Source organism: Bos indicus x Bos taurus, chromosome 7 (genome assembly GCF_003369695.1).
Source record: "Bos indicus x Bos taurus breed Angus x Brahman F1 hybrid chromosome 7, Bos_hybrid_MaternalHap_v2.0, whole genome shotgun sequence".
Lineage (NCBI taxonomy): Eukaryota > Metazoa > Chordata > Mammalia > Artiodactyla > Bovidae > Bos > Bos indicus x Bos taurus.
Genome location: NC_040082.1, coordinates 17,121,261 through 17,140,419, shown reverse-complemented (window position 1 = coordinate 17,140,419; position 19,159 = coordinate 17,121,261). Strand labels below are relative to the sequence as shown.

The window sequence follows — 19,159 nt, the reverse complement described above, 5'->3', positions numbered from 1 at the left end:
GTGAGTGAACTGAACAGGAAGCAGAAGTCAGTATGGGTAGAACACTTTAAATTGTAATAGATGAATTGGCAGAAGGTCACCGTCCAGGTGAGCTATTTAAAATCCTAAAAGAAGATGCTTTTAAAGTGCTGCACTCAATATGTCAGCACATTTGGAAATCTCAGCTGTGGGAAAGGTCAGTTTTCATTCTAATCCCAAAAAGGGCAATGCCAAAGAATGTTCAAACTACCATACAAATGCACTCATTTCACATGGTAATAAAGTTATGCTCAAAATCATTCAATCTCAGCTTCAGCAGTATGTGAACTGAGAATTTCCAGATATACAAGCTGAGTTTAGACAAGGTTGAGGAACCAGAGATCAAATTGCCAACATTAGTTGGATCACGGAGAAAGCAAGGGGATTCCAGAAAAAACATTTCCTTCATTGACTACACTAAAGCCTTTGACCTTGTGGATTACAACAAACTGTGAACATTTCTTAAAGAGATGTGAATACCGTACCACCTTAACTGTCTCCTGAGAAACCTGTATGCAGTACAAGAAGCAACAGAGCCAGACATGGAAAAATCAACATTCAAAAACTAAGGTCATGGTATCTGGACCCATCATTTCATGGCAAATGGAAGGGGAAAAAGTGGAAGCAGTGACAGATTTTATTTTGGGGGTTTCCAAAATCACTATGATGGTGACTGCAGCCACAAAATTAAAAGACACTTGCTTCTTGGAAGGAAAGCTAGACAGCATAGTAAAAAGCAGAGACATCACTATGCCAACAAAGGTCCACATAGAAAAAGGTATGGTTTTTCTAGTAGTCATGTATGGATGTGAGAGTTGGGCCATAAAAGAAGGCTGAGCACTGAAAAGCTGATGGTTTTGAATGGTGGTGCTGGAGAAGGAGGACTCTGAGAGTCCCCTGGACAGCAAGGAGATTAAACCAGTCAATCCTAAAGGAAATCAACCCTGAATAATCATTGTAATGACTGAAACACCAATACTATGGCCACCTGATAGGAAGAGCTGACTCATTGTAAAAAAAATCCTGATGCTGGGAAAGATTGAAGGCAAAAGGAGAAGGGGACGGCAGCAGATGAGAAGATTAGATTGCATCCCATCTCAGTGGACATGAATTTGAGCAAACTCCAGGGGATAGTGGGAGTCTTCCCTGTGGCTCAGAGGGTAAAGCGTCTCCCTGCAATGCAGGAGACCTGGGTTCGTTCCCTGGGTCCGAAAGATCCCCTGAAGAAGGAAATTGCAACCTACCCCGGTACCTTTGCCTGGAAAATCCCATGGACGGAGAAGCCTGATAGGCTACAGTCCATACAGTCACAAAGAGTTGGACATGCCTGATCGACTTCACTTTCTTTTTCTTTCTTTCAGGGGATAGTGAAGGACAGGGGAGCCTGGCATGCTGCAGTCCATGGGGTCGCAAAGAGTAGGACACAGTGGCTAAACAGCAACACTGTGGACTACTCTAGGCGTTGAAACTCACGGACTGGTTTGAGAATCAAGACTCCCAAGTGGTTTCATTGGTTGTGGGAAGGAAGGTAGAACACTTTTGTGACTGTTACCTCAAGGAGCCACATTGAAAATCAGAGAAAAAGTCTCTTCTGACAGTGGGAGAGGAAAAGTGACCATTTTGAAATATGCCCAGAGCTCTCTATTTTCCTTAACAAAGCCTGCCTTTAAGGGAAACTGTTTTACCAGACCCTAACCAACCAGGTGCTTACCAGCCTAGTGGAATGAAACTGCTCTACTCCAGACCACTCTAACCTTCGAAGTGGAAGGAAAGTGGACTTCATGCAGCAAAAGAAGGGAACAGTAAGCAGAGAGATGAAAATGTTAAGAAAGATTCAAAAGGAAATGGTAGAAATCTAAAACATAGGAACGGAAATGAAAAATACTTCTGGCAGTCTGACTCATAAGTAGACTGAACACAAACAAGGAAGGAATCTAGGTTGAGGGTATGTCAAAAGAAACTTCCAAAACTGAAAAACAAAAAGAAAAAGGAATCAAAAAGATGAAACAGAATACCCAAGAAAGTGGGAAAATTACAAAAAGTTTAGTGTGTGCCTAATGCAAATACTAGAAAAAGAAGGGAGAAAGAAATAAAAAGGAACTATTTGAAGTAATGACACAATTTTTCAAAATTATTGACACACTAAAATCCACAGATCCAAGAACTTAGAGGAGTCTAAACTAGATAAATAGTAAAAAAAAATTTACACTTGGGCATATATAATCAAACATTAGAAAATCAAAGTCTATGAGAAAATTTTGAAAGAAGTCAGGGAAGAAAATAATGCTGCCTACAGAGGGAAAAAAAAAAGATGTGAGTTTTTAAACTTTTTTTCCAGAAACTATGCAAGTAGACAATGGAATGATATATTTAGACTTGAAAGAATAAAACACCAACATAGAATTTGATATCCAGTGAAATTACCCCTAGAAATAGAGGAAAAATAAAGACTTTCTCAGACAAAAATGGAGGGAAATTGTCACCAGAAGATTTGCCCTGGAAGAAATGTTAAAAGAAGTTCTTCAAAGAGAAATGTTACAGATCAGAAATTTGGATCCACCTAAAGAGTTTATGAGAAGGAATAAATTATAATAAATCTTTTTTTTTAAGCTTTCCTTAGTTGATGTAACAGATAGCACTGTTCAAGGTAATGTGAACATTGTAGTCTGTGATTATAGCTTATGCATAAGTGAAATGAATGACGGCAGTGCTACCAAGGACTGGAGGGAGAAATTGAAAATACTTTGTATTTTTAGTACTCATGAAGCATTATTGTGTTATTGGAATGTGGACTTAGGTAAATTATAAATGTATATTGCAAATCCTAGAGCAACCTTTTTAGATCATCCAAAAAAAAGAAAAGTTTGAATTGATATATTAAGACAGGATGGAAACTGGAATCTTATAAATGTTCATTTAGAGGACATCAAAGAAGGCAGAAAAAGTGTGGAAGACCCTAGAAAAGAAGAATAAGGAGGAATGAACAGAAAACAATGAATAGAAGCAATGAATAGAAAATATTTAAAGTAGTTTAGATCATATTAGATGTTTAAATATCTAAAATTGAGACATTCCAAAACATCCTAATGTAAACAGAAAAGCCATAATGCAAGATTAGCATATAATCTAGGGGTAAAAAAAAATATTTGATAAAACAGGTTTGAAATTTCTGCTTATTTCCCCCAACCCCAAGTGCGACATGTTCAGTGTAGAAGTCATATGTTAACACACACATACACACACACATATAGGTATGTATATAAATAAGAGAAACTATCATCATGTTAAAATCATGTTTTCAAGTTGGAAAGGGTACCTCCTCATTGGAATATTATTTAATAGGACTGAGTAATTCTTCAGTCTCTTCTTGGTACTTTTATGAACTTTCTCTACCAGTTTACATCTCAAGTCTGAACTCTTTTATTCCTAGTTCTCCACAGTTACTTCTTTAAGCACAAATTTTAGTCTGATCTCTTCTTATTCTAATCCTTTATACACTTATGTCTCTTGTGGCCAACATGATTATTCCCAAATATCCTCAGAAATGTATCTACTTCCCAATATTCACTGGAACTTGGTATATTGAATATGGTTAGTAGGCTTTAAGATATATTCCCACATTCTTATAATGAGATTTCCTTACACACACACACACACATGCACACACACAGAGTACATAACTATAATCTGAGCTGTGAGTACAATTATGTGATGAGCTGTGTGAGTTCTCCTACTTAATCTCTGAATATAAGGGTGGTCTTGAAGCCTTCCCCCAAACAGAGTTACCTATTCTTAAAAGAAAAGACAAGTCCCTTAAGAGATACAGACTGATCCCAAGCTAACTCATTGTTGGAATCATTAGACAAGAAAGAATTAAAGAGCTATTACAACTATGCTTAATGTCTTAAAATATATCCACATTGAATGAAAATGTAGGAATTCTCAAGAAACACATAAAATTTACAATAAGGAACCAAATGGAAATTCCATTACAAAGCAACAAAAGGATCCCCTCCTCCTGAGTTTGAGTGGGATGAGCGACTTGCTACTAGTTAAGCTACTAGAATTTGATAAAGGAGATGGAATGTGCATGATTAAATACATGTGATTTTGTAACATACAGTTGTAACATTCACCTTGCAAGATTGTCTGTTTCTTACAGAGCACACAAGAGGCCATTTTGGCTAGACTCACACAGCAAGAAACTGAAGCTCTGAGTTGGTAGCCTGCAAGGTGATGAATGTCGTTAACAACAATGTGAACTTAGAAGTGGTGTATTACCCAGTTGAACCTCGGATGAGTCCAAGCCGTGGCTGACACCGGCATTGCAGCCTTGTGAGGTCCTGAGCGGGGAGCCCAGCTGATCCATGTCCAGACGCTTGACACAAAGGCTATGGGATGATGAACGTGTGTTGTTTCAAGCTGCCAAGTTATGAAGTATTGTTAATTCTGTAGTAATTACTAATATAAGTCTTTTTCTTATAAGTAGTTATTATGATATTTTGAGGGGAAAAGATTTACAGGGCTTTGGATTCTTTAAATTCTGGAGAAACAAGTGTTTACCGCTCTACTGATGATGCTGTTGTAAACATTTCTCAAAGGCCAAGCAGGTAGTTTTTATTGTCATGTGGAATAATCTTTGATATCAAATATACAGGTCTCATAGTTCCCCATTAAAATTTAAAAGCTTTCAGTCATCATGTTAAGAAAGTTCATTATTGTGCACATGGTAAATAAAGAGCACATAATAGTATAAAATGATATAAAGTCTACCATCTTAACCCATCTTAACCATTTTTAAGTGTCTGGTTCAGCAGTATTAAATATAGTCATGTTGTTGTGAAACATATGGTCAGAATATTTTTCTTCTTGTAAAACTGAAACTCTATACCTATTAAACAACTCCTCTTTCCCCCTCCCCGTAATCCCAAGTAGCCATCATTCTGCTTTGTTTCTATGAATCTGACTACTCTTAGATACTTCAGATAAGTAGAATCATACAGCATTTGTCTTTTTGTGGCTGTCTTATTTCATCTAGCACAGTGTTTTTTTAAATTACGCAATACTTCAAGAATCATGAAAATCATTAAAAAAATTTTTTATAAGAAATTTCTGATATAAACTACCTGAAGCTCCTTTTGACTCAGGAATCTGTGAAGTGGGATAATAGGATATTTAGCATAAACCAATATTAGTAGACAAAACAGTGATTTATGTTTCCCATTTCTCGGTTGGTAGTTTTATAACATTTTTTTCATCGAGATGACAATCTAAAATATCTGAAATATACATTATCATCTATACAGTTGACTCTTAAACACAGGGGTTAGGGGTGCCTATCCTGACTGTGTAATGTTCCAACTGACTCTCCATATCCACAGTTCTGAATCTACAGATCAGCCAACTGTATATTATGTAGCAGTGTGGTATACATTTAGTAAAACATCTGCATGTAAGTGAACCTGTACAGTTCAAACCTATGTTGTTCAAGGGTAAACTGTATTTTATTAAAAATTATTTCATATTGTTTTAACATTGCTAGGCCAATAATAGGTAACTTTATAATTACATAAAAATAGTTAAAACACAGAAGGAATATTTTATAGGAAGATAATATTATTGTAATAAGCATATACAGTTATTAAATATAACTTCATTCCTATTGTTTACTTATACTAAAATGAATGTGAGAAAGAATAACTGTTTTGGAGTACCACTTTTTATCATAATTTAAGAAACATCAAACGTAAAGTCACAATTATCTGGCAGATCAATGACTTGTCAGTTAAATTCCCAATTAAAAATTTTATTGTTCATAGCTAGGACATGGAAGCAGCCTACATGTCCATCGACAGATGAATGTATAAAGAAATTGTGGTACATATATACAGTGGAATATTACTCAGCCATTAAAAGGAACTCATCTGAGTCAGTTCTAGTTCTAGAGCCTGTTATACAGAGCGATGTAAGTCAGAAAGAGAAAAGAAGTATCGTATGTTAATATATATACATGGAATCTAGAACAATGGAATTGATGAGCCTATTAGCAGGGCAGGAATGGAAATGCAGACAAGCATACAGAGCAGTCTTGTGGACACAGCAGGGGAGGAGAGGGCGGGACGAGCTGAGAGTAGCACTGAAATGTGTACATGATCATATGGAAAACACACAGCTAGTGGGAAGATGCTGTACAACATGGGGAGCTGAAACTGGTGCTCAGCGACAACCTAACGGGGTGGGAGCGAGGTTCAGAGGGAGGGGACGTATGTATACTTATGGCTGATTCACACTGAATGACAGGAACCGATACAGTGTTGTAAAGTAATTATCCTCCAAAAAATTTAAGAAAAAATAAATTTATTGCACTTGTAACTACAGTAATTTAATAGAGCCATGGAGAACAGAAATCAAGTGAAAACTCTGGTCTCCTTTCACCTCATCTCATTCTCTCCATATTATACAGCTTTCCTTTCAAAAGGGAGCCATTTAGAATTTTTTTTTAATACAAACTAAATCACTTTCCAGGATTTATACAGAAATGTACAGATTCAATTAAAACTAGTGTTAACAGATGATCTTTAGATATATTAGGCAAAAGAAACCAAATGTGAAATCCTGTGGTTTATAAGATGATTTTATTTAGTTTTTGGATCAGTTTTTTTTTTTTTTTTTTACTATTTTAGTGTCTATTCTAATAAAACATATTTATGCAGCATTAGTACATCCCTAAGCTGAAGGAATAAAAGTCAACTGTTGCCTTATGTTGGTTGTTATAGTAACTGTTTATAGTAAGACTATACAGAAAGTCTAATTCTCACAAAAGTTTCTTACCATTTTTTAAATGGTCTTCAATAGAATTTTTAGAAATTACTTCAACCATGTCTTAAAACACTTGGTTTATGATTATACTGGCCAATCAAAGTAAAATTCTTTAAAAATAAAGTGTGTTATTTGACAAGCAGCTGACTACACGGCCATTCATGTGTTTTTATGTAAGGAGACAATGCAAGAGAGTTTCTAAGGTGGCCTCTGCCAAGCTTTACTCTTTGCAAAATGCTCAAGTACTTTCCCTTGGAAATTAGGTAGCCTATACACAGTTTATAAAAATCACAGAATGTAAGGGCCTGAATAACCTGAGAATCTCAGTAACTATGATGTTCAATGTCATATGGCCTAAAGTAATTCGTGATATAAGGCTTCTCCCAGATGTCCTATAGATTGCTCCACAGTCTAATTGTCTTTGCTGTCTTCTCACAATGACACCCATTTAAGCAACTGTGTTTATTAACTGTCTACTAGATAAATAACTCTACAGTAGACACTTGGGGTGACTACTGTTATAAAGGGAAACGTCAAATTACATCGTAAAGACTTCGATGGCTTTTTCATCTAATATCAGGCACTGATTGGAAGGATATAGTAAATACAACTTTACTTGGCATAGAAGGCACTAGAACATACTCCATTTCTTTTGTGCATCTGTGCATGTGTGTGTGTATCAATGTAACGGAAATAAGAGAAGTAATAGAAACTATGAAATTACAGATAATGAAGTGCTAGAGTGAGTTTTGAACATGACTTTGGGAGAAAGATGAGTTCTTTTTGGGAAAAATGACAGCTGTGTGGCTCAGATGACAGGCAGTTCCTTGAACTTGGCACTTCTGGGTATAGGTTCTGAAAGCGTATGATTAGAAGTCTGAATGTGATGTCTGAAAAATCACTATGGACACGTAGATCGTTGTTATTTAGTCACTAAATTGTGTCCGACTCTGTGAACCCATCAACAGTAGCCTGCCAGGCTCCCCTGTCTATGGGGTTTTCCAGGCAAGAATACTGGAGTGGGTTGCTATTTCCTTCTCCAGGGGATCTTCCCGACCCAGGGATCGAACCAGCAACTCCTACATTGGCAGGGGGATTCTGTACCACTGAGCCACCAATGAAGCCCATCATAGGCATAGATATTACTAAAGTTATACTTCAAGAGAGTGCTTTTTGTGGCTGTGATTAAAATAAATTGGATGAGGAAGAGGCGATGGGAAAGGAGACTGGTACAGCGGTGTTATTAAAGGCAGTTACGATCGACTTGGGTTACGGCTACAAAATTAATTTGAACTTTTCAGATGACCCTCAAGGGGCCATGTGATTCCAACTTAACATTCAAATGTTGTATTTAAAAATCCTTAGGGAAAAGATTTCCAAACAGTTTGCCTGTTGTCATAGATACTTGAAGACTGAAAGGAAAAAAAAAAAGTAATTCAAAGGGAACACGAGATGGCAGCAGTTATATCATATTAAGAGAAAGACTGAGGAAAGAAAAAAACATTTGAAATTATTTTTAAAATGAAAAATATATAGCATTTTATTCTTTATGTGCTGTTCTCCTTTTCAGTTCAGCAATTACTCATGGGTTTCATGCTTCACAGCACTTCAGAGGTTCATTCTGACTAGAGTAGAATGCCTACTCCATTACATGTGATCGTTTCCTAAAATAAAGCTGTTGCTGTTTTCTGCAGATCACTGTTCCTCTGTGTTATCTGAGGCAGAAGAGTCCTGGATGGTGCACATAAGTTTCAGATGTTCCAACATTGCCTTTTCTTCCTCTGCTAGTTTTTCGTCCTTCCTCATTTCCCACCTAAAAGAAAAATCACATCTTAGCATTTTTGTAACTTCCAGACTACAGTCAACACTCAGTTATTCAGGGCTTGAGCATGTGCAGTCATTGGTTTATTGAGTGCTTCTTCCTCTTTATTCTTTTACTCACTGTCTCTTACAGTTCATGAGCACTGCTTCGGCAGAGGAGCTAAGTAGAGTCCAACCAGCGCCACTCCAGGGGAAATTTTTAAGTATAGTTCTAAGTGAGTTTTCTGTATTTCTAGATTTAAAAACTGTATGGCTTCCCAGGATATGCATGCATGTAAGTATAATCTAGAATTAGATTTGCAATTAATAAGAGAATATTTTTCACAGTATTTTTTCCCTCACTGATCAACATATCAGTGGCTTTAAGTTGCAGAGAAGTTCACCAGGAAGGCTTTAGCCACAAGAAGAAGACCACACTGCACTGGATATACCTTAAAGGCGGGTCCATCTTTTCCTAGAAATAAGATCAGATTTGAAATAATCAATTTAAATCACCCAAGAAAGCACCAAATTGTTAGCAAGGTTCCATAGAGCATTTGCTAAAAAAAAAAAAAAAAAAAAGACTAAAGACTTTCTAATTTTGGGTGATTGTGAGATACAGAGCAAAATGTTAGAATATGGAACTATATATGTATATAATCCTGCAAAGTACATATCGCAGTAACCCAAGTGCAGTTAATCGTTTCTCTTATATACGCCACTGTTCAGGATTGGCCATGGCGTACTTAACCCAGCACACAGCAAGGACTCATCTGCATATAATTCATTTCTCTTTTCCTCACTCCTGTTTCTACCAGCACATCAACCATGATGTGCTGTCTCAGAAGGATTCTAAAACCAATGCTAATACATCCTAAAAGACCCTCTGCTAGAAGGGTCTTAAACCGATAGGATTCTAACAGACAAGAAGCTGTTCACTGAATGTCTTCCAGAAGCCCTCTATTTTCTTCTCGACAGAATTCCTGGATAATAAACAGCCTGTCATACAAGAGGAAAGGATAAAAACTCGGGGGAGATTGTTCTGGTCTTGTTTGAGTAGTAAAAAGAAAACAGAGGCATATTCCATAGAAACCTGCTTACACACAGGTTTCCTTGTTGGGAGTGTTGGGTTCACTATGCCTGGCCAGTCCTAGGATGTGATATATATTTATATATGTACTTGGGTTTCCTTTACTTTGCTTCTTTATCCTCTGTCTGGAACTCTCCTCATCTCCTAGCACCAACCTTGCCTGGACCCCATACCATCTTAGTTTCTCCATCTGTTCCCATATGGTCAGAGTGAGGTCATGGATCATATAGGTTTTAATAGCAGCTTGAAAGATAAGAGATTTTTCACCACCACACTATTCAGAGTCATACGACAAGGGGCAGTACTCCTGAGCTCACTACTTTGAGATTTAAAATTTAGCATATAAGGTGCTAAATTATACTTTGAGTATCCTTTAAGGTATAAGTATACCATATACAGCTTTCATGCAATTTTGAAGATTAAAAACTGTCATTACCCATTTTATATACATGAATTTGGGCATCATTAATTTGCACATTGAGTTGAACTCTTTCCATGCAGGGAAATATTAACAGAAATTATTGACATAGCACTAACATATCAATCTGTAAATCCTTACAACAAAATGTTGCTATCCCCATTCTATAGAGGAGAAAACAGGCATAGAATATTAATGTCACTTGACCAACTATCTTTGGATTGAAATCAGGGATTCACGTTCTGGAGCCTGGGCTTGTAAATGCAACATTTACCATATTTTAAAAACCATTCTATGAGTATCATTAATTAAGATAAAAAATAGTTTGAATACTTAATTCTCTGAAAAATGTTACTGGAATTGGGCTAGATATTTTAAAAATGAACTTTCTAAAATTCATATATAGATATATAGTATTAGTTCAGTTATAGATATTCAAAAGAAATCCAAACATAAAAAATTAGATTTGTCTTTTCTCCCTCCATGTGACGTGCTAATATTGTACCAAGTGAATCATGAATGTCAACAGAACAAAATATGTAATGTGAACATAAATATTTTGATCATTATCTCTAGTTGTGAAAACTGAAAGTATAATCTCTCTGCTTCATTATAAAATTTGTATAAGTAATGTAATTTAAATGAATTGTATACATAATAGACTCCAAGATAAGGATTTTTGAAGCTTATTGACAATTATAGGTACATCACAGCATAATTGAGCTGTTAGCAATTAATGATATTAGGCAGTTATTTACCTACCACAACCTTCTTATATTTGCTTTGAAGAAAAAAACTGACTCATAAGAAAATAAGAAATTATTAATATGACCAAGATAGGAGGAAAATACTATTAGAACTACATTTTTCCCTAATAACTTTATTTATATCGAATAAATATAATAGGGCCTCGAAATGTATGTTTATTTTCAAGAGCATTATTATATTTCACATTTATATGTTCTTAAGAATTTATATATAATTCTTAGTTTTAGGCTTTGTTAATGCAGTGCAAAAACAAGCAGTTCTGTCAAAAAAACTATTGGAAGAAAAAATAATCTACCAATTTATCAGACATAATTAACTGGGAAATTTGTTCCCCTGGTGTCTCCGTGGTAAAGAATCTGTCTGACAGTGCAGGAGGCTCAGGAGACATGGGTAGGATCTCTGGCTTGGGAAGGTCTTTAGAAGGGAATGGCACCTGACCGCAGTACTCTTGCCTGGCGAATCCCATGGACAGAGAAGCCTGGTGGGCTACAGTCCATGGGGTTGCAGAGTCGGACACGACTGAGAACACAGCGTAGTTTGTTCCCTAGTTTCCTCTATTATATTTTAAATTTGTAGTGAAAGCCTGTCTGTACAGAAAAAAAAAAACAAACCAGTTGGAACCAGTATAGTCTAGTTCTCTTTAAAAAGCATTAAGAAGTGATAATGTTTCTATTTTATCCATCTTTGGTAGGCCGCTCTCCTTCACTTTTGGTAAATTCCCCACCTGCATACCTTGGAAAGAGAACTGCAATCTTAGACACTGATGAGCAGCGAAATCCCATGAGACCTCACTGATCTGTACCACAATCTTAACCATCTTCTGGAATGTGCCTCATCCATAAGGCTCCTTGGTTAGTTGAGTAGATGTGGGAACTTGATTCTATTTGATTAGGGGGTCCTTTTTCATCCAAACACAAAAGGGAACCTAAAACCTGGGCTGAAATACTCCGAACAGAACTAACAGTCACAACCTTGTTCACTAGTACTACTCGAATTGACTTGTGGGTTCTCAGTTTTGGTGGGTCTAACTGGATTTACACAAACATTGAAATCTAGACCAGAGATTATCTGGATGCTCCTCTGTATGTTATGTGACTGGTAGTTAATACAAAGGCTCTTACATGTACCAGACCATGGGCCAAGAGCTTTCTAATTCTGCTCATCGATGAGCCACGGCAGACTTGGGATCTCTTAAGTAAGACCTTGAGAGGTGTAAAATAAAAACAGTCACAGATCAGTGAGTAACTGTTCCAGTGATCAGTTTGGTAAAATCTTTTATTTGGGGTCCTCTATGGATAGCTGTATGTCAGAGCCAACCAGGAGGGCCAAGCTGAGGAGTATATCCTTGGTAGCAGAGTCCTGACTGTCGCAGAGGCAAGTCTGGGGTGGGTGTGTGGTGCTTACTGCAGGAAAGAGCAGCCAACAGGCGGAGGAGGAGGCCCAGAATCTGGAGTGGAAGAAGTTCTCTGAAGCATTTACTATGCCTTGTACTAGTAAAAGAGAGATCTAAACTCTGTGCACTCAGAAGTATCCTGATTAAAAGCACATGCTCTGGAATCACTCTGCCTTTGGGTTGAATCCATACTGTTCATATAGTATAGTTGAATCACCTCGGGCAAGTTTCTTACCCGCTTCTGTGCCTCAAGATTCTCAACTGTAAAATGTGGACAAAATAGTTTGAGAGGAGCACAGCTGTGCTCATTTGTATGTGCTGTCTATGACTGATTTCACTCCAGTGTTGGAGTATAGTGATTGTGAGTGAGACTGACTGAGACCAAAGTCCTGCTAAGCTTAAATGATCTACTATTTGGACTTTTACAGAGAATGTTGCCGAATAAAGTTCTAGAATAGTGGTCCTAACTGGGGTGATACCATCTCCCTATGGGGAAATGTGGAGAGACTTTTGGTTGACACTGTCCAGGGAGTGACTCTGGGAACCAGGGAACAGAGACTGTAGACATCTTTAATATACAACAAACCTAAACGATAAAGAGTTGTCTTCCTGAAATGTCAATAGCATGCTTGTTGAGAAACATGTGCTCTAGAGTCTCCAAAATAATGTTGAAGGATCCCTTCAACATTTAATTTGTGATTGTAACTGAAATGCTGTTTATAATGTTTCACTGCTTAGAGTACTATTTGCTGAAGAATAGAGGTTTTGAAGCCAGGTGCTGGATTTGAATCCCTTATAAGCTGTGTGACCACAGGCAAGCCAGATAAAGTGTGCTTCAGTTTCCTGAGCAGTAAAATGGGAATAATAACAGTGCCTGCTTCATAGCGTTGCCGTCAGAATGAAATGACTAAGTACACATAAAACATACAAAATAGTAAACAGTTCATAGCAAACACTCAATAAATGTTAACTGTTAGTAGTATCATTATTATTTGCCATATTGGTTAAAGTTGCAAGTAGCAAAAATCCTGACTGGTGGTTTAAACAAATAGGTGTTTGTTTTTCTTGTATAATGAGAAATCCAGAGGTAGGTGACTACTGGCATAGCTTAAGTAGCTTGACAGCAGCAGGGCTGATGTCTCTGTGTTTTCTTGCCCTTCACCTCATGGCTCCAAGGTGGCTGCTGTAGCTCCAGCATCATGTCCTTGTTTTGAGGTAGGAAAAAGCAGGAAGGGGCTGGTGCTGCATCTGACCCACTAGGTTTTATTTCCCGGATTCTTCCCAGAATAGCCATACTGTCTAGGTTTGAATCCAGATCCTGCCTGTTACTGGCTGTGTGATGTTGGGTAAGTTTCTTAACATCTCTGTTGTCTCATTTTGCAAAATAGGAGATACTAATGGTATGCATCTTAAGGCATTATTGTAAGTAGTGGGTGAGTTATGAATCATAACATGTTGCTATTATTTCATTATTTTTTGAGACTGCTTGTATGCAGTGGCTTCCCCAGAACTCCTGTGTTGACATTCCTTCTCCTGCCCTGTGCCCTTCATGTCATTTTATCTGATAAATTCCCTTTTGAATAAATATTTTGCTACATATCACAGTGCTTTTTACTCAGTGTTCAGTTATACATTTCTGTGATCGTGTTGTCGTTGCCTCTTGTCTTTGGTGAAGGAGACATTTCTTGCCCGTTCACTCTGTTCAGCCTCGCATGGCCAAGGCTGCTTTTGTTTTCCTATAACCCCTTTGTTGTATGTTTCAAGTACAGTCTATAATGATGGCATTCCATCATATTATTGCCATTTCTCCTGAAACACCAATAAAACACTTGGATATAAAAATAAGTGAAATAAGCCACCTGATTTAATGTTATTATTAAACATTATGTACTACTTTATATTTACAAAGTGCTTTACAATTATTTATTAGCTAATTGTCCTGTTAAACAACATTAACCATCTGGTCGAATGAATGATTTCAAATTGTCCTACCAGCTGATACCTGAGGGATGAGAAGTGAAGTCATGTTGGACTTGCAGTCCTTCTCCTCTGTACTGCACAGTGCAGACTGGCTTCAGAGGGCGGTGCAAACCCCAAGGGAAAGTTAGCTCTCTGCTCTCTCCTTTCCTGCTCTCCTGTAAATGTGGGTTTACTTCAGGATTCAGTCCTGGACTATTTTCTCTTCTCTCACAGAAAACCCCACAGCTATTCCCACATATTCAGCTGCTGTCTCCACATCTGTAATTCATGTGTCTCCCAAACAGTCATTCAGTGTCTTTAAAATTTATTTTTGTCCTAAACTCTCTAAATTCAACTTCTTGATGGTTATTTTCATTCCCATTCCAATTATATTAATCATTCATGTATTTTTTCATATATATATATATACACACACACACACATATATAACTTATTCAAATTGACCTTCAGCCCTCACACTCAATAACACAGGGTCTGAAGTTCACAAAGCAATTCACACCTCTGCTTCGAATCTTGTCTGCACTGTCAGCTGCCAGTTAAGGGACACTTACTCTGCAATCATAGTTTCACATTCATCCCTCTGCAATCAATCCACAGTTCAGGTGCTGTGATAGTACGATTTATAATAAGAAATATATTTTTAGTCTTCTTACCCATTTCTGGCACAGAGCTCCTAAAACCCTTGGAAGTTACTGTGAGGAGAGCTCTAAAAGTGTCTTTTGTTATGTTAACAGAAACACAGAGGGTTGGAGACTGGCGACCACTGGAATGAACCACATGATTAGAGAGCTGGAATTTGTAATCCCACTCCCCACCTCTGGGGTGAGAGGAGGAGCTGGAGGTGAAATCCCATCACAGGTGACCAATGATTTAGCCAGTTATGCCTGTGTAATGAAGCCTTCATAAAAGCCCACAAGGAGAGGTTCAGCGATTCCAAGCTGCTAAACACACGGGGATCTGGGGACAGCCGCCTGCTGGGACACAGGTCATGAGGTCTCTACTTTCTTTCGCCATGCTTTACCCTAGGTGTCTCTTCCATCTGGCTGTTCCTGAGTTCTATCCTTTCAAAATAAACCAAGAATCCACTAAGTAAAAAATAGCTGCCGTCATCTCTCCTCAGGGAGATGATTTTCCTTATTACCTTCGGACCAACGTTTTTCCATGTTTGCATTGTTTACTTCGCTGCCCATTCACTTGAAATACCTTTTCATGTATCCCAATCCTGCACGTTCTTCACACTTAGTCCGTATCCCGCTTCTTTCATAAACTCTTTCCCAACTACCTAACCCTGACGTGATTGGCTTGTCCTCGTTTGAGTCCTATCGTACCTAACGTCAGCACTATTTTGGTAAATTAATGATATATTGCTTTGTTACTTCTTCTCTGTTATGTTCTTAAGCAGTTATTTGATGATTGCATTTTTTTCCCACATGTACTATGGTTTCATCTATATTTGCAGTTGCTTGGGGAAGACTTTCAATTATAACTTTTACTCTAAATTTTTATTCAAAGAAGGTATTTCAGATAGCAAACAGCATAGTGTTCTGTACACTTTGCTGCTGCTGCTGCTGCTAAGTTGCTTCAGTCGTGTCCGACTCTGTGCGACCCCATAGACGGCAGCCCACCAGGCTCCCCCGTCCCTGGGATTCTCCAGGCAAGAACACTGGAGTGGGTTGCCATTTCCTTCTCCAATGTATGAAAGTGAAAAGTGAAAGGGAAGTCGCTCAGTCGTGTCCGACTCTAGCAACCCCGTGGACTGCAGCCCACCAGGCTCCTCCGTCCATGGGATTTTCTAGGCAAAAGTACTGGAGTGGGGTGACATTGCCTTCTCTGCTGTACACTTTTAGCACTCACAAAATATCTCTTGATTCTCTCATGTTAGAAGCTTAGGTGTTGCTATGTTATTCTTAGGTAAATGATCTTTAACCACTAGTGTCACAAAGGATAGTAGTTGGTATCTCCAATATGTATTGTTAAATTATTTGCATGAATCAAAAAATGAGGACTCTAAGAGCCTTAAAATGTGTCCCTTCATCCTTAGTCTCTACATCACTAGTGGATTCTTAAATTCAGTGGTCATACCAAAAGACAACTTCTTGCAAATTCGTTCATTGACTAATCATCTCTACATCCCTTTTAAGAATGAGATGTTAGTACAAGGGAAACAAGACGGAGTAAATCATGTTTCCTTGGTGCCAGCCTAGTGTGTCTAACTAACATAAAACACAAAACTGTTGGAAGACTGAAATTAGAGGACCTTTTAAGTTACCTGCTATGTTGGACTTTTAGTACACGTTTAGCTTATATTCACTGGAAAGACTGATGCTGAAGCTGAAACTCCAATACTTTGGCCACCTCATGCGAAGAACTGACTCATCTGAAAAGACCCTGATGCTGGGAAAGATTGAGGGCAGAAGGAGAAGGGGACGACAGAGGATGAGATGGTTGAATGGCATCACCGACTGAATGGACATGAGTTTGAGTAAACCCCGGGAGCTGGTGATGGACAGGGAGGGTTGGGCGTGCTGCAGTCCATGGGGTCGCAGAGTCAGACAAGACTGGGCGACTGAACTGAACTGATAGCTTATACTATGAGAGATTTCCCATGGTTTATAGTTTATTCAATATCTATCACAGTGAGCCACATTTTAGAACAATTTTACTGTGTATAATTAATTTGTCCCTTCACCCAGCAAACATTTATTGAGTGCCTACTAACCTCAAAACACTGGGCTAGGTTATATAGAGGTGAGTAGAACTGGATATGGTCTTCTCTTCAGAGAGCTTATTCACACCAAGAGTTCATCATATGGGCTTGACTGAATAATCTTCAGCAATTGTTTGTGGGAAAGGCATAATTCAGGCATTTCTTCCTTGACTCATGAAATAATCTGAGGTAGTCTTGGGGATTAATTCATGTCCTTTTTCTTTCACTGGAAATGTAGCAGCATTGATGACAGAATGCCCCCCCCCCCTTTTTTTTAAGTAGTAAGGTCATTTATCAAATGCTATGCTAAAATTGAGAGCTATAGAATTTGATGTTCTTTAAAGACATTTCTGTAAAAACATGATTCTGAATAGCACTTAATCCAGAGGACAAACTTTAGGGAGGGGTCAGATAAAATACTATCCAGAATTTGAGAAAAATTATGGAAAATCTGTTATAAACCAGAAAACCAGTGTTGAATATAATCACTGTGAATATAAATGGCATCATTTTTTAGTAGCTCTTTTTATGCACATAAACCGCAGAGTTAGAGAGCTAGTTTCTTACTTTGGGGACAGGTCTTTATAATACTAGACTTAATATTAATAGATGAGACCTACCCACTTTTTGGTCTGTTCTCCAGATGATACAAATCCATAACTACTTTTGCCTAATGTTTTAAAACCCAGGTTTTAAGAAATGTATACAATTTTCAGTCTATCTTCTTTAGCATACATTTAGTGGAAATGGAGAAATTGTTATTCTTTTCATGTAACCTAGACAATTGATTTATTGCTTAGCTTTGTCTTCTCTAAAACAGAATAGTTTAATTTTTTTTTTTTTTCTGAACTTTGTATTGCATCTCCAAAGTAGTTAGATAATAGGAATCATACATGGGAGCTCTGAGGCCTTATACCATTTTCAGTAGAAGCATTATGGGAATGAGAGAATGGCAAAAATCTCACTTTGATAAGAGAGCAGAGAGAGCTTTGCAAACTTATTTCTAACTTAAGTTAGTTATTTCCTCTAAAGCTAATTATGGTATGTTTGTTTGGGGAGAATTCAATAGGAAAAAGGAAAACATTAAGGTTTTGACATTCAAAAAATCTCAAAAATGCTTAAGGGTACCATTTATTTGTATTGTTTTCTTTTCAAACTTAGAGACTTTATTTTTAATATTATGGAGATTTTTGTGACGTGAAAAGGACATTCAGTGTTTATATAAGTGGAAATCACATCTTTGTTTTTGGAAGTTAAAAAACAAAAGCATTTCTTAAAGTAAGTTATTCCAACTCCCATCAAATTATTTTGCCTCAGTTTAACACTTAAATATCCAGAAAATAATGTGTATTTATTTTATGAAAATACATCACAGTTTGTTAATATACTACTTAGAATTCCTGGAACCTAATGCTATATATATTTAATGCATAGAAATATATAGAAATAGGATTAATGTATAGAGAAACATATTTAATATATATGTATAAATACAGTTTATCTCTGAATATCCATACTAAATACTATGAAACATCAACACTTGCCATCATATATTAGCAGGTTGGGTACTTACTTTAGCCAAGAATTTATTATATGTTTATGGTAACTCACTATATATGCATTTTATCTAGCTATTTCTGCAAGAATTCAAATGGATTTTCTTTTGTAAGGTAGCTGATTTCTTTTGCTACTACTGATGCAGTAAAAGGAATTTTTCTATGCTCAGGAACAGGCAACAAAACTCTTAATTTGAATTTATAGTCTACAGAGACAATCTGCGATACAACATAACTGCCCAACAGTTTATTTTAATTAATATGATTTGTTCTACATATTTAAGTAGGAGAGTTATATACCAGCCAATGGGACAACTAAGAATGCTAACAGTAACATTTTAAATAGTAATGGCTTAGGGAAAACATAAACGGAAGCATAGCCATCAGTAGTAATGGAAGCTAAACTTTTCTGTTACCAGTAAATCACCCTTCTCTTCACAGAGACTCCTTCTACCAGTGGATTTTTAAACATTCTTAGAGTTTAAATAGAAGTCTAAGGTCATGCTCTTTGGCCAGCATTCAGTGCTAATATAGAAGAAATGCCCTCTGCTAGAAGTTTCAAGACTACTATATATCGTGAGAACTGTATTGCTTATTTTTTAACAGTAAT

General features: G+C 37.2%; 1 protein-coding gene across 2 annotated transcripts in view; it reads right to left on the bottom strand.

The window, feature by feature from the left end:
* Nucleotides 1-8,347: 8,347 nt before the first annotated feature.
* The window catches only part of KIAA0825 (KIAA0825 ortholog), a 428,728-nt gene continuing 417,916 nt past the window's right edge, over nucleotides 8,348-19,159 (bottom strand). For both annotated transcript variants that reach the window (XM_027545600.1, XM_027545601.1), the window contains one exon: nucleotides 8,348-8,650. In XM_027545600.1, coding sequence (XP_027401401.1) covers nucleotides 8,533-8,650 — 118 coding nt within the window. In that variant the 3' untranslated portion in view covers nucleotides 8,348-8,532. The remainder of the gene's footprint in view (nucleotides 8,651-19,159) is intronic.